This window comes from Mytilus californianus, unplaced genomic scaffold (assembly GCF_021869535.1).
Source record: "Mytilus californianus isolate M0D057914Y unplaced genomic scaffold, xbMytCali1.0.p SCAF_11, whole genome shotgun sequence".
In the NCBI taxonomy this organism is placed as follows: domain Eukaryota; kingdom Metazoa; phylum Mollusca; class Bivalvia; order Mytilida; family Mytilidae; genus Mytilus; species Mytilus californianus.
Window position 1 is genome coordinate 63089718 of NW_026262593.1, and position 14796 is coordinate 63104513.

Sequence of the window (14796 nt, forward strand, 5' to 3'; positions counted from 1 at the left end):
GAGACAAATTATAAGTGAATTCATATAAACCATATCCATAACATTCTTTACTTTATTCCATTATTTCATCTATCTTTTAATACTTCTTCTCTATGTCATAAATTCATAAACTCCCAATTAAATTGTCAGGATTATTTTAAGACATAACATGTTTTTTAAAACTCAATTTAGGGGAAAATTTGGCATCAAGTTGATAAACATGACAGATTTATACACATGCCAAATGTTCTTAACATAAAACACATTTAGTACAATGTTTACATTTAATTGCATATAACTTAATATATAATGTATAAAAGCATGCTATTGTACAAAAAACGATGTGTAAATGTGCTGAAAGTTTGTTGGAATGTTGGTAGGGAGTCTGTCTGCCTGGATGGCATCCAATTGTCTGCATGGTCAGTCAACCCATAGCAAATTTGAATAATTTATTCACATTAACAATGTGTACTTTATTTAAGCTTGTTTTATTAGTAATGAAGTCTATTTAGAAGTAGTTTATTGATGTGTAAAATTCGGCAGACTCACTTAAAACTGAAAAAAAGAAAATGACTATAGGTAAGTTTGTGATTGAAAAGCCAAGTTGGCAACATGAGGGCCTAGATGGGGTTAACTGAATAGAGAATGATAGGCAAAAAGTCAAGAATAAAGGACAAAAAAATAAAGAATAGAGACAAATAGGTCAAAAATATAAAGAATAGAGACAAATAGGTCAACAATATAAAGAATAGAGAAATGAGGGACCCCCCATCCAAATCCTGATACATCAGTAAATAACCTTTATTACTTATAATTTCAATAAGATGCACTGAAAAATGCCCTTATCAAATATTTTATGAAAGCTAACAAAACTATTTCGCCTGCCTAGGAATATTAATACTTGTAACAACATGAAACAGGTTTATACATGCATAAACTATTTGGTTGCCATGACCCTATCCAAAGAAATAAGATGTAACTTTAAAATGATATTCAATCTATGCATTTTAAACCCAATACTATATGGAATTGGTTTTGCTCATTGTTGAAGGCCACATGGTTGACCTGTAGTTGTTTACATCTTTGGTATTTCAGCCTCATAGGCTGCATCATATCCAATCTCCTTATTTGTATTCCTATCAAGTTAATAAAAACAAATATATTCCAGGAAATTCAATATATTATTGACAATTTATTTCTAGTGTATATCAATATTGCATAAACAATTTTATTTTGAGTACTTCTGAGTCATCAAAGACTTAAAACAGTATCTATCATTTTACAGGGGAGGAAAAGACATTATCAATTCCCCAATGAACTTTGATACTAAAGGAGGCAACACTTTGTCAAAGCATTTTCTTCCTTTCTGATTCATCCAACTTTTGTAATGCCAGTCAAAAGGGCAATCAATGGCTTTGATACTCAGAAAAAAAACAAAATATATTGCAAATTGCCAATGCAAGATCAACTAAAAAAACTTCAGAAAAACCTGACAGTGACCCAGTGTCAATTACAATTTATCTAATCAATTTGACTTCCAAAAGGTTACCAGTCTTATAGTTGTGGAATTTAATAGCCTTGGCTCCAGTGGTCTGCCACATTAATAATTCATAACTCTTATACAATCTTTCTGAGTCACCCAACTTTAAAGTGCATTGGGTAACTTAGTTTTTTAGTAAATTAAATGATAGGGATAGCAAAATGGAGAATCGACTTTAAAAATTGGCAAAATGGCTGTGATCAACAATCTATAACAATAAATCTCAATGAAACAAAAATTTTTTAGCAATAATGGAAAGATGGTGTAAAGTTTAAACACACTTTTTGGGTTCTTCAATACTTGGGATTTCCAATATTAATTTTTGGTTTCCAGGACAAAATTTTTAAAAAAACAAATTCTAAATTGTTTAACCTTACATTAAAAAAGTGTAATTTCATAATACACTTAGATTTATATATGAATAATCCAGACTCCAAAACTGTATATAACTAATAAATTGAACAACTTACTATTCTACAATCCTTTTATACAAATTTTATTTTTAATTGTTTCCCCCCACTGGAACCTTATTTTAACTTAAAAAGTTATGTCAGATATTTTCTTGGCTGCAATAAATTAATATAAGCTGCTGGTTCCTTCATTTACTATCAAAAATAGAACAAATCGTGACAAGGGGAACCACCTGCCAACTAATTACAATATAGACCTAACTAATTACAGAATAGACAACTTAAAGCTTCTACAGTAAAACCAGCACTTGTGTCAGATTTATTGTGGAATTAAGTCATTTTATAAGGATAATCATTTCTATGGGTTTAACTGTCCTAATCACTTCTTTTATAATTCCAGATTTATTGTGGAATGAAGCCTTTTTATAAAGATAATAATTTCTGTGGGTTGTACTGCCCTTGGCATCTTTTTGTACGAAAATAAAAATAATTATTTGTTTACCAAATTCTGGCCAATCCCAATTTCTTTAGATTTTTTTTTTACAATATCGCACAATCATCATAGAAAATACAAAAATAAAACCCATAATCATCAATTTTCAATTATAATTCTTCCCTCCTCCTCAAAACAGACATAACAATAACAAAAAAATCATTTTAGTTTTTCTAGTCAATTAAAAACTTTAAAAAATAATTAACATCCATTTTTCATTGATCAAAGTATAAAAGCTGGATGCTCAATTTTAGCTGCTTTTCATCACCACCACCATGACTCTCTACCCCACCCACTCATTCATATACAAAGGACAAAAATCAATACTCAGACTAGCCTAATTTGCAATTTTATGGAAAATCCAAGATTCTGCTGATCACCTATAAATGCAGAGGACTATAAATCAATAATAATTTTCTGTCTATTGATGATGCAACTGGTGACTATTTGATTATACAATAAAAGAAGGGGGTCCAACTGGGAGAATTATTCATGACTAAAAAATCAAAATTCTAATTATTCCCAAAACAGTCATAAACTTCTTGATCAGTGCTTAAAAAAAGATCCCATTCAATAAACGAGAGAGATCAAAATGGGAGAAAATTTTATTGCCAAAAGTTGTGTTTTTTTTTTTTTAATATTTAAATTTTTTCCAAAAACCCTGTCATAAACATCTTGTTCAGTGCAGAAAAAAAATTATCATATATTTCATATTTATTGTGAAAACAGTCAATTAAACCTATGAGGATGCTATTTTATTGAATTAATCTGTCTGACAAGCTAGTAATTCATGTTAGTTAATCCTGTAGATAATCTTGACTTCTTTATCTTGTACTATAAAAAATATACATCCTTCTTAAGATGAATCTTTTGATCTTTGATGTATAAATACACAAAGATTAACAATAATTTATTATGTCTATACCAAGCATAGTACAGCCAGGATACATTATAGGTTAATCTGACATAAGGAAATAATCTGATTACTCTCTTGGTCAAGCTAATCTTATAATACCCTGGTCAGTCTTTACATGATTATGTTCCGCCTAATCAATTTAGGCCACATGAATGTAATTTCATTGAAATATTATGGTATGATTGTCAATGAGAAAACTATCTACCAAATGCAACTATAGGTCACCAAATGACCTTCAACAAATTGGTGACAAAATACTAAATTATAGTCTTAACATTGAAGCTTTTGAGTAGAACTTTTCCTTGTTGCATACAACATCTTCAGTCTCTATATTTAGTTTTTGTGTGTGGATAATTTTCATTCATTTCACTTAATGAAGCAGTAATGTAATACATTGGACAGATGATAAATCCAATAAAAAATAAATTTAGGACATATAAAAAAATTTCAGAGATTTACATATTATATTGCAAGTGATGATAACATATAAAAGTAACAGATGGACAAATTATGATGATAGGTCATGGACAACAGACTCGTGGGAGTATTAGGATGCCAGATGGCTTAGAAGCTCAACCATTATTGAGACCCATATGCAGAGGACTCTATGCCTTTTTCAACTTGGTGTTATTGAATTGCAGCCTCATTGATGTTTTAATTAGTACATGTATTTCATTTCATTCATGAATACAATAAAACAGTGCATTCAGGTCGTAAATTGTCGTTTTTCCAGTTTAAAAAACTTAAGCAGATTGACCCCTCTCCATATGAACTCAAAGCTTATTAAAATTCTTTCTATAAATATGTAAGAGGGCTAATCATTAAAAGTATACAAATAAAAGAATTTAATATAGATTTAAAAATTAATATACATATATGTCAGACAGACCTTGTCAAACAACCATTGTGGAACCACAGCATTAAAAATGTTACCGTATTGTCGTATTTCATCTAATAAACACATATTTCATCTAATAAACATACTACTTCTTACAAATGCACATGTACACTACCTATTTTATAATTATTGGTACATTTTGTTTCTAATTCTCATATCCCCTTGAATGTATCCCAAGAAAAAGTAAAATCACAAAAATACTGAACTCCGAGGAAAATTCAGGAAAGGAAAGTCCCCAATTAAATGGCAAAATCAAAAGTTCAAACACATCAAACGAATGGATAACAACTGTCATATTCCTGACTTGGTACAGGCATTTTCTTATGTAGAAAATGGTGGATTGAACCTAAGAATTTATGAGTTACTTTCAAAATAGTAGCTAGAGACAACTGATCAACTACTTATTTTCTGCACATAAAACTTTAAAATATTAATCTCTGAAGTACTTAATTTTCGTTAATTTTGAGGGTAAAGGGAAACAATGAATTGAAATGTTCAAAGAAATCTAAATTTTCTATAGGCTTTTATACAAACTTTTACAAAACCATGAAATAAAATATCCATGAAAATACATTTTTTTTTATCAACCCATGAAAATTGGTTACCACAAAAATGAAAGAAATCCACAATACCTTAAGAGGTATTTATTAGAGGATGTATGAATATCATACATTTTAATCAAATGATTGCTTTTTAGCCATGATGTACCAATATATTTTAAACCTTAAAATAGGGATAGGATCAAGCTATAGACATGATTTTTTTCCTTAAAATTGCCCATGATTAATATGATTTCATATCTAACTTTATTTCCTTGTCATTTCAAATTTTGATTGACTGCAAAATTTTCATGCATATAGGAAATGAACAAGGTAAATAATATATAAAACTTGTCAAAAACAGGATAAGGAAATCTAAGCTAGAGAGAGATGTCTGACAGCTATTAAGATTTGAATGTGAATCTATTTATTCCTTGAATTAGCAAAAAAAAAAAGGTTTTGAGCAAATTACCAAATTTCAGTTATAAAAGAGGACAGTTCACATAAGCCTTTGCCCTAAAATTTTTTAATATCGTTATTTTCTTATCTCTGCAGTACCGTATTTGAAATAAATCAGATAAATTATCTAATCTACAGACCCCACTTTTACCCTTCGGAAACAAGATCCACAAGTATGTTTTTTTATTTGGCCTAGTACATGCACATGTGATTATGCTTTTTACATGTTCAAAATGCAGTCATGAGCTTGAGGGGTAACAAAGAATTCAACAATGATAGTAATTTTGTTACAGATTCCACAAATATTCTACACAGGTGTTGTTTCTGGCAAGATACACAGGTAAATGGCCTTGATAATATATAAACAACATTTTACTACTATGTAGATAAGGAGACCAGTCAGGGGTGACCAATGGGGATCAGTATTTACATGTCTAGACCAATACATGGTTACTCTGGCTACTTTAGTTGCTTGGTATTTGTTCCTTTGAAGTTCATGAATGATAGGAGAAATTGTGGTTAACCATAATAGGTTCTTCTGCCAGTTTGTGTTTAAAAAAAGAACAAGAACTGAGAAGGAAATGTCTGAGCTTGAAAACATATACATATGTAGTTCTTCTAAATGGATTTTTTTCATTCATACAACATATTTTAGTTTAAAATGTATTCAACTGTTGCCATTTTCTTGCAAAGATTACCCAAATAATATTTTATTTTGTTCAACTACATCAATTAATTATTTGAAAACACCAAAAAAGCATAACTACAGTCAAAACTATGTCTTACAATTTCTCTTGCAATTTTAACCCTTCTTGGGACAATTACCAACCTGATTATTATGCTATTACCAGTATATTTTGTATTTCAAAAGAATCAAATTATGGACTTTACTTTTACTGCTCTTTTTGTTTGAAGAAATTCATGAATCCTACAAAAAAGTGACCTGTATCATAAAAGTTTAATTACTAGAAGGGTAAGACCATTTGATTTTAGGGGAGGAGGAGGAGTCTGAGAGAAAATACATAATCTTGCTGCCTTTAAGATGGAAATAAATATTCTGACCTCATTAAATTTGCTAGGCCCGAATAACACAGAATTAAATCAAGAACCTATTAAGTGTTTCATTTTTCAGAACAAAAAAAATGTAATAACAAAAATCCTAACAGCATCCTATTGTTCTTAAGTATCCGATCAGAAACGCCTTTAAATATTTTGTCTATATCTTAATTCTGACCTATAGGAAATAGAAACATGGACAGATATAAACTTTTTGTTTATAAATATATATCTTAAAGACGAACCATTTAACACTCAAACAACTACAATGTATTATTTTCGTTGCTTATTACCATAAAAAATGACAATAAACATCAAGAAATCCTTTTATGGAAACATACATCTTTCATAACAACATAAATCATCCAGCTTGTTATGTACATATGTTTTAAATCCTGCTTCTGAAAACAACCTATACAAAAGACATAGACCAAATCATAGGTCAACCAGTACTTGATAAATAAGTGACACATCAATCCTGATAACAACAATAAGACAGACTGAACAATACAAAAACTAGCAAATTTTACACAGACAAGAGGAACATTTGGGTATGCTTTACCTATATATATACAGATTTTACACGCCAGTAAATTTTCAGTATAAAAGTTTATCTTTTAAATAAACAAGATTTTTCGCAGGCCGTTTAATAAAATTATGATTTTCTTTAAAAAGGTCTTCCAGCAAAAACCATAATGTCCTTGTATACTTGATGTGACCCCCTTTTCTTAACCCCACCCACAACCATACTCAATGGAGCCAGCTGGCAGTGTCAAGTTCATTGCTCCTTTTAATAATATATTACAAAGTCACACTTGAGTTTAACAGAACATGTTTAATTAATTAATAAGATAAGTAATGAACAGCTTGGCATGCCTATAAACTTATGAAATTTAATATAAAATAAATGGGGAATGTGTCCATTACACACAGATGATGCCCCCACTACATATAAGATTATGAAGAGATATAACTCAACAACGGTAAAAGTGACACTACCTAAATTTGAACTAAATCTGTGTTTTGTGGTAATAAGCTTGTGTATAAGTTTCATTACATTTGCTTGAGGCAAACTCAAGTAAGAGAACAAAAACAAAAAATTCGGCAATTTTTACATCCGTAAAGGGGCAAAACTCTAGAACAGTAAAAGTGAGGCCACCAAAATTAAAACTTGATCCATGTTTTGTGGTAATAAGCATTGCATATATTTAGTTTCATAACATCTACTTGAGGCAAACTAAAGTTAGAGAATGGAAACGAAAAAATTCGGCAATTTTTCAATTTGTAAAGGGGCATAACTCTAGAACAGTAAAAGTGAGGCCACCAAAATTCAAACTTGATCTGTGTTTTGTGGTAATAAGCATTGTGTATAAGTTACATAACATTTGTATCACTTCAAACTATTTCTACTCTCAAAATATATCACTTCAAACTGTTTCTACTCTCAGCATGCAGTGTGGATACCTCAGGTGGATACATAATCTCCACATTTAATAAGTTAAATCATTATTTCTTTCATCAGCTGACATAAACATCATTTAGAATTAAATTTTTCTCTTTTTTAAAGAAATCAGGTCATGTGTCCGTGAATGCAGGTTTATATTTTTTAAAAGTAATCTCTATGTTAACCCTCTGCCATGCTTGCATGATTCTCTATATTATTTTAATGGATTTGTCTATCTCTCATGTAAATATGAATAAATGGAGATATTTTTAGCTTTAACCAACAATGCAAATCAAAAGAAAAAGCATCTTTGCAAATATTTTTATTGGACAAAATATCCTTTTACTCAAAGGTCCCATTACCAGTAATAAAAGTGCATGTATCAGTAATAAGGGGGCCTTGATCTGAATTGACTATGATTGCTAGTTTTCATGCTGAAGTTCAATGGTTCTCTCCTGATACTCTGTGGTTTCCTTCAACATGAAATAGCCAAGAGTGCTGAAGTGGCATTAAACACAAACAATCAATCAATCATATCAGAAATAAGCAAGCAGACAGAGAACTTAACAAATTGCTGATCAGGCAATATTGCAGGTTATGATGGATTGTAACTATGTGATCAATTTATTTAAGTTCATTAGAGTAAGATGTTCATATTCATTACCTTACCTAGGATCACAGTTGGGGGTCCTCTAGTGCCACGAAGCAAATTAACTAGTGTAATAGCCTAGCAGTTACTGATCTAGAAACCTATTTCTTGGTGATATAACAAAAGTTTTTTTTACAAATTCCATCCCATCCTTTTTATATATTTGAAGATGTTAGGATTCTGAAGCACAGATGTCTAAAAATGTGGTGAACAGATAACCATTTTCATACGAGCTTTTAGTGTTTTATCGTATTCATTTACATGCATTAAAACGATTATTGAACATTAAAAACTCAACATTCAATACATTTAATCATTGATCTTATTTTTATGAAATTTATTTCAGAAATGCATGCAACTAAACAAATTCTGTCATCAGGTCAAATTAACTCAAAACAAAGGGAAAATTGAAAATTCTGATTTTATTCGGAAAAAGGGAGACTGGTGAAAAAAGTATGTACTCTATCACTTGTAATTTTTAAAATTTTTTAAGGCATACAATATTTAACAAACTAATCTTTTACTTTACTGTTATTGACCGAATAAGAACCCCTTATTAACGGATGATGTCACCAGTAATCATTTCAGGTCACTGAACGATTTAATTTAAGGACAGATGAGGAACACCAGTCTATTATTAACAACTTCCTATTGTGATTCTTAAGTGTTGTTATTGTAAAAATGTTCAAAAATTTAAATATATATATCTTCATGACAACGTAACACTTTCTGGGTGGGGATGAGATTAACAATTACTATCTTCCTCAATATTTTTACAATGAATCACTTTTTTCTTTTTTTTTAAAGACCCTTTAGGTCTTCTACACATGAACAATAATCTAACAACTACCTCGGCTTACCATTCAAGGTTTGCACTTAGTGCTACCTGGCTGCAAACTTAAAAAACAAACTTCTTTTCTGGGAAACAAAGTGGGTATTTAACAATAGGTTATTCACCTGCTCTTTGAAAGAGTAAAGTTTAAGGACTTGAAAAATACTTTTTTTCCAACTACTTACATGGTTTCTTTCCCATAAATTATCTAATGTTTTCTTATTTATGTTTGTCACAGCACAAAGGCAGTGAAAAGTACTTTAGATTAATGACTCAATCAGGAGGGACAGGAGAAGGTATAATAAGTAACAATCATTTTACCCCTGAAATTGCAAAATGGTAGAATTCTTCAATCCTTTCAAAATCATATTAGTTATATTGAGAAATAGATAGGATGATATAAACTGGACACTTAAAAACAATAAATGGGGAATGTGACCATGGGACACAGATGATGCCCCTGCTTGCATATCATATAAAAGTTATAAAGGGGCATAACTCTAGACCAGTAAAAGCGATACCACCAAAATTCCATCTTGATCTATATTTTGTGGTAATAAGCATTATGTATAAGTTTCATAACATTTGGTTGAGGGAAACTAAAGTTAGAGAACGGAAACAAAAAATTCAGCAATTTTTCCAATTGTAAAGGGGCATAACTCTAAAACAGTTAAAGTGACGCCACCAAAATTCAAACTTGATCTGTGTTTTGTGGTAATAAGCATTTTGTATAAGTTTCAAAACATTTGGTTGAAGCAAACTAAAGTTAGAGAACAGAAACCAACTTTGGGACTTCCGGACTTACGTACAGACGGACAAGGATAAAACTTAATGCCCCCTCCGCTACGGCGGGGGCATAAAAATTAATGAGCATACCTTATCTAAAAAAATTTAAACTATGTTTATATCTTTGTATAACATCTTTTACCAAAGACTATTTTTGGTAATATCTTGGTTTTGGCTCATATCTTAATGTTAATGTCAAGATTTTTTGAGCATTTTTTTCACTTTTGCCAAAAAGTTGGTTTCCCTAACCAAAGTATGAAAGACTAATTTCCGACTTTAAGAAAGAGAAGTAAGATTCTATAACATATTTACAAGTATCTTACCTCAACTTCTTCATGACCTTGTAACCTTTTGATCTCCTTGACCAGTTTGTCCTTATCCTCATTAGCTTCCTCTAATCGACATTCTGTTTCAATCCTTGTTCTTTCTAATTGTTTAGTTAGTTTTTCATTTTTTTCTACCATTTTGTCTAGTTTCTCTTTCATTGTTTTCTTCAAGCCCTCAAGCTCCTGTAAACATAAAAAAATTAGGTTACAGCAACCATTTTACATGCAAAGTTTAAAGGTCAAAGTAAAAAATATTATCAATTGATAGAATTTTCATAGACAATTTGACATAGAAGATAGAACTTACAGGTCACCATAAGGACTTCAACAATGAGCAAAACCCATACCACATAGCAAGCTATAAAAGGCCCCGAAAAAGAAAACAACAATTTACTTGGCACAGGCACATACCGAATGTTGAACATTTTTGCTGCACCCAACGCTTTTTGTCTCTCTTAAATATTCACACACTTTCTTGGCTCAGGATGATTTAGAACTAGAGCTACTGATGAAGACAGTGCATTGAACTGTTTGATACTTTTGGTTTTAGTCGTGTGGTGGGTTGATGTATGACTGTGACACACCCTGATCTTATACAATTCATATGTTATGTGGTTTACTAGTCAGTGTTCCTTCCTGGATAACCTCATTTGAATAAAAAATGAGACATTTAAAAAAATGCACTCCATAATATCATGTAAATCATCATGTACATGTAAATGTATTATAATAGTCTTCAAAACAATGTCTCAAAGTTTTGACAGCCTAATTATAAAATGTCATGTATCTTATTGCCAGTAGGTTAATAGTCAGTCAATATTTTTGACCCAATTTTGAATATTGGTCATGTGGCACATGAAATTTTTTTAATGATGTTCCCTTTCAAGTTTTCTACTTTTCCTAAATATTTTGTAACCCCCCTCTGGACTTTGCCTTCGAGAGCATCTGGATTTTTCCTTCAAATATATCACTCACCTTTCTTAAAGTACTGTTCATCCTGACCATCTGATTGAACTGCTCGTCCCTCTTTGAATGAACTTTTCCAAGTTTGACCAGGAAATTATCTTTTTCTTCCTGACTCAATGATGTTTTGTCCAGCATGCATTGTACTAACTGTAACTCTTCCTCTAAGGAAGCTTTCAGATCTGGAGAAGATGCAGCGGTCTCTTCTCCTAGAAGATAGAAAGATGCCATTAAAATAAATACACTTGAAATTTTAACAAAGGTCAAATATATTCAGGAGAAAAGAACCCCAGGAAAATCTTGTTTACTGTTTCACCTTTTTTCATGCCAGAGCCTAATATTATACAGTATGGGTTCTGCTCATTGTTGAAGGCCATACAGTCTTCTACAGTTGTTAACATCCTCATCCTTTGGTCACTGATGGATAGTTCTCTCATTGGCAATGATACAACATCTCCTTATTTGTACATTCTGAGGAAAGAGGGGGAAAAAGTGGAGATGAAAATGAGGAAAATTTTCCTTAATTTTTCATTAAAGCTGATGTTTTGTTAATGCTTAAATCTATGTTTTATTATTGTTTTTATGAAATGATGACTGAAACATCGAAACATCATAAGCTGAAACATTAACATTTAAGGTCAATATGTAAACAAAGGATTAACTTTATCTGTTATAAATCTAGTTTTATCAAATTCGTGTATCAGGTTTTAATTGCACTGTCTGCCACATATAAGGTTTCTCACAAAGCTTTGACAAACAATTTTTTAAAATAGTCTGAAACTGTATTACTGTGGGTACAGGTGAACCACGAAATTAAATGTTCAACGAATGCCAAATTTTATATAGGCTTGTATGCAGACTTAGGCAAGACCACGAAATTAAATATCCACGAACATGCCAATTTTCCTTAATCCTCGTAAATTGGTACCCACGTAAATAAATGAATCCACAGTATATTTAGAATTTTAGTGCAAATGTACTTGATTCTTTTACAATGCATTTTTAACATCAAACCTCCATATTCAATGTTGAATGTACATGGTTTTATCAGAAAAGAAATTATTACTTCTGTTAATCAGAAAATAAAATAAAGAGTTACTGCTCATTCTTTTTTATAAATAGTTATGTGGATACTGGTAGAAGAAATGTGTGTTCCCCCATCCAAATTTTGAAGTAAGTCTAGGGTTTCGCTATCCACCCAAACTTTGACCCTTATGTTTTTTGTGAGGATTTCTTCAAAACCTTGTCACCAACATATAAGGTATATTTACCACTAACTTATTTTATCGAAATACATCTCGACACTGAGGTTGTGAGTTCCAATCCCACATGGGGCAGGTGCACTCGACTCCAATCTTAATTGACTAGGATTGTCAGTTTTCCTACTGAAGGTCGGTGGTTCTCTTTGGCTTCCTCCACCAACAAAACTGACTGCCATGAAATAGCACAATAGTGTTGAAAGTGGCATTAAATACGAATCAATCAATCAATCAATATATATCTCAGAAATGATGTGCCAATCTGTTTAGGGTAATAGGAACAAAACCCTTAACACAAATATTCTTATATGGTTGCTTACAACTTTTTATCAGAAGTCATCCCCCCCCAAAAAAATAATTTAAATTAATACCATCTGAAAGGTGAAGAGAGTCATCAGATTCACTTGGGAGATCCCATTCTCTTGAAGCTGGTGACCTGGATGACCTTTCAGTTTCTGATTTGACTGGTTCCTTGTCTTCCTCATCATCACTGATATCATCAACATCATCTTTGTGTTTGGATGCAGGAGCCAAGGATACATTAGGAGCAAAACCTCTTTCATATCTGAAAATAAGAAATAATTCATTATGGACTTACAATGCTACACAGGCCTCTCTTTAGAATACAACATTTACAATTTTAAACTCATTATTCTTAATTAGTTTTTTTGCAAATTGGATATAGAAGGTATATTATAATTGTCTTCTTAAAAATGCTGATTTTTCTTTTAATATATATATTTGTGCAGGTGGAGGTTGCCAAGATATCACAGACTCATGGGTTCAATTCCTGTTGAGGGAAGAACAAAAATTAGCTAACACAAATTTGCAGATACATGTATAACAAAATTGTTGAGCTTAATTAGATACTTTAATAATATAAATATTTTGAAAAGGCTGGTGAAAATGGTGATATCTCCTATTTGTCAGTAATTATTACATATGGAACTTTTCTAATTGTCTAGAGAGGATTCATACATTATATTAACTGAGGTTCAAACTCTTGCTTTTTTAAAAATTGTCTGTCAGTATATGTAGAATGAAGGGTCAATTTAAAACAAAAGTTATCACGTTATATTTTGCCCATACAAAGTTTGTAAAAGTAATGTAGGTTAAAGTAGACATAACTTTTAATTTGGTCTTCAACTATATCTTATAGTACAAGCCATATCCAACAACACTGACCATTCCTTGGACACACACCTGCTTGGTCATAAATTCTTTTATTGATATTCAATAATTCACTTATAGCCATCAGACCATTAATCATTATTGTTTGGTTTAAGTACAAAGTCCACAATCAATGGATTTTAAATTATGTAATGCTCCCTAGGTCACTCTGATCGAGTTTCTACATATTGATCCATTGGCAGCTATGGAAATGAACAACAAGCTTGACCAACAGACATAACTTCTGGATTAAGTCCTTCCTTAATTTTGAGAGTGCAATTCAATAGTGTGCCAGGACACGGGCCATTTCTCATGTTAGGGGGATTCTTTTTTGCAGTATTCTTTAATAACCTCCTTTACTTGTCTTTCAACACTCATCTTGAACCCCTCCTCCCCTCAAAAAAGAAAAAAAGTTTTACACATCAAATAGTGACTTTTTTCAACCTTTGTACTTTTTTAATGGTAAAATGACCTCCATGGTCTAAAATGACCTTCATAACCAAGTTGTACTTTAACAACCATACCTTATAGGATGGGAGGTTAAATAAATAATCGGACTAGTATGGGAAAATTTTCTAGACAGGTCTTAAATTTACTAGTAACCAACTTATTGTGTATACAATCACTTGAATTTATACATGAACATGCATGAATATTAAATTTTCTCCTGATATGTAGGTTTGACATTTATTTCATCTGTTGTTTTTTTTTTATTCTCATTATGCATTGTTTAAAATATGACGATGATGATTGTAAAGAGAATACACAATACAATTTAACCTGAGATGAAAGTTGAATGTCTGACTTGACCAATTACCATCAGAAATATATAAGAAATTGTAACAAATTTTTTAAGATTAAAAATGTGAAAAAAATTTAATCTTTGTCATGCCTTGTCAAAACATGAAAGAAGTCTCCAAAAAATTATTAAGTTTTTCATTCTTTGAATGCTGAGAGGTATTTTAGTTTTACAAGTATATTTTGTGACAGAAATGCCAAAATTCTGCTCCACATTTTCTTCTTTCAAAAAATCTTCTTTAAATACATTATAATTTTAATGAGAAATATAATTTTGAC

The 14796-nt window shown here is 31.0% G+C and overlaps 1 protein-coding gene across 1 annotated transcript in view; it reads right to left on the bottom strand.

The window, feature by feature from the left end:
• Positions 1-14796, bottom strand: part of LOC127720487 (ski oncogene-like) — a 42065-nt gene that overhangs the window by 9024 nt on the left and 18245 nt on the right. Inside the window, exons 4-6 of the mRNA XM_052227073.1 lie at positions 12921-13114; positions 11303-11499; positions 10325-10510 (exon numbers count right to left, since the gene is read on the bottom strand). Coding sequence (XP_052083033.1) covers positions 10325-10510; positions 11303-11499; positions 12921-13114 — 577 coding nt within the window. The remainder of the gene's footprint in view (positions 1-10324; positions 10511-11302; positions 11500-12920; positions 13115-14796) is intronic.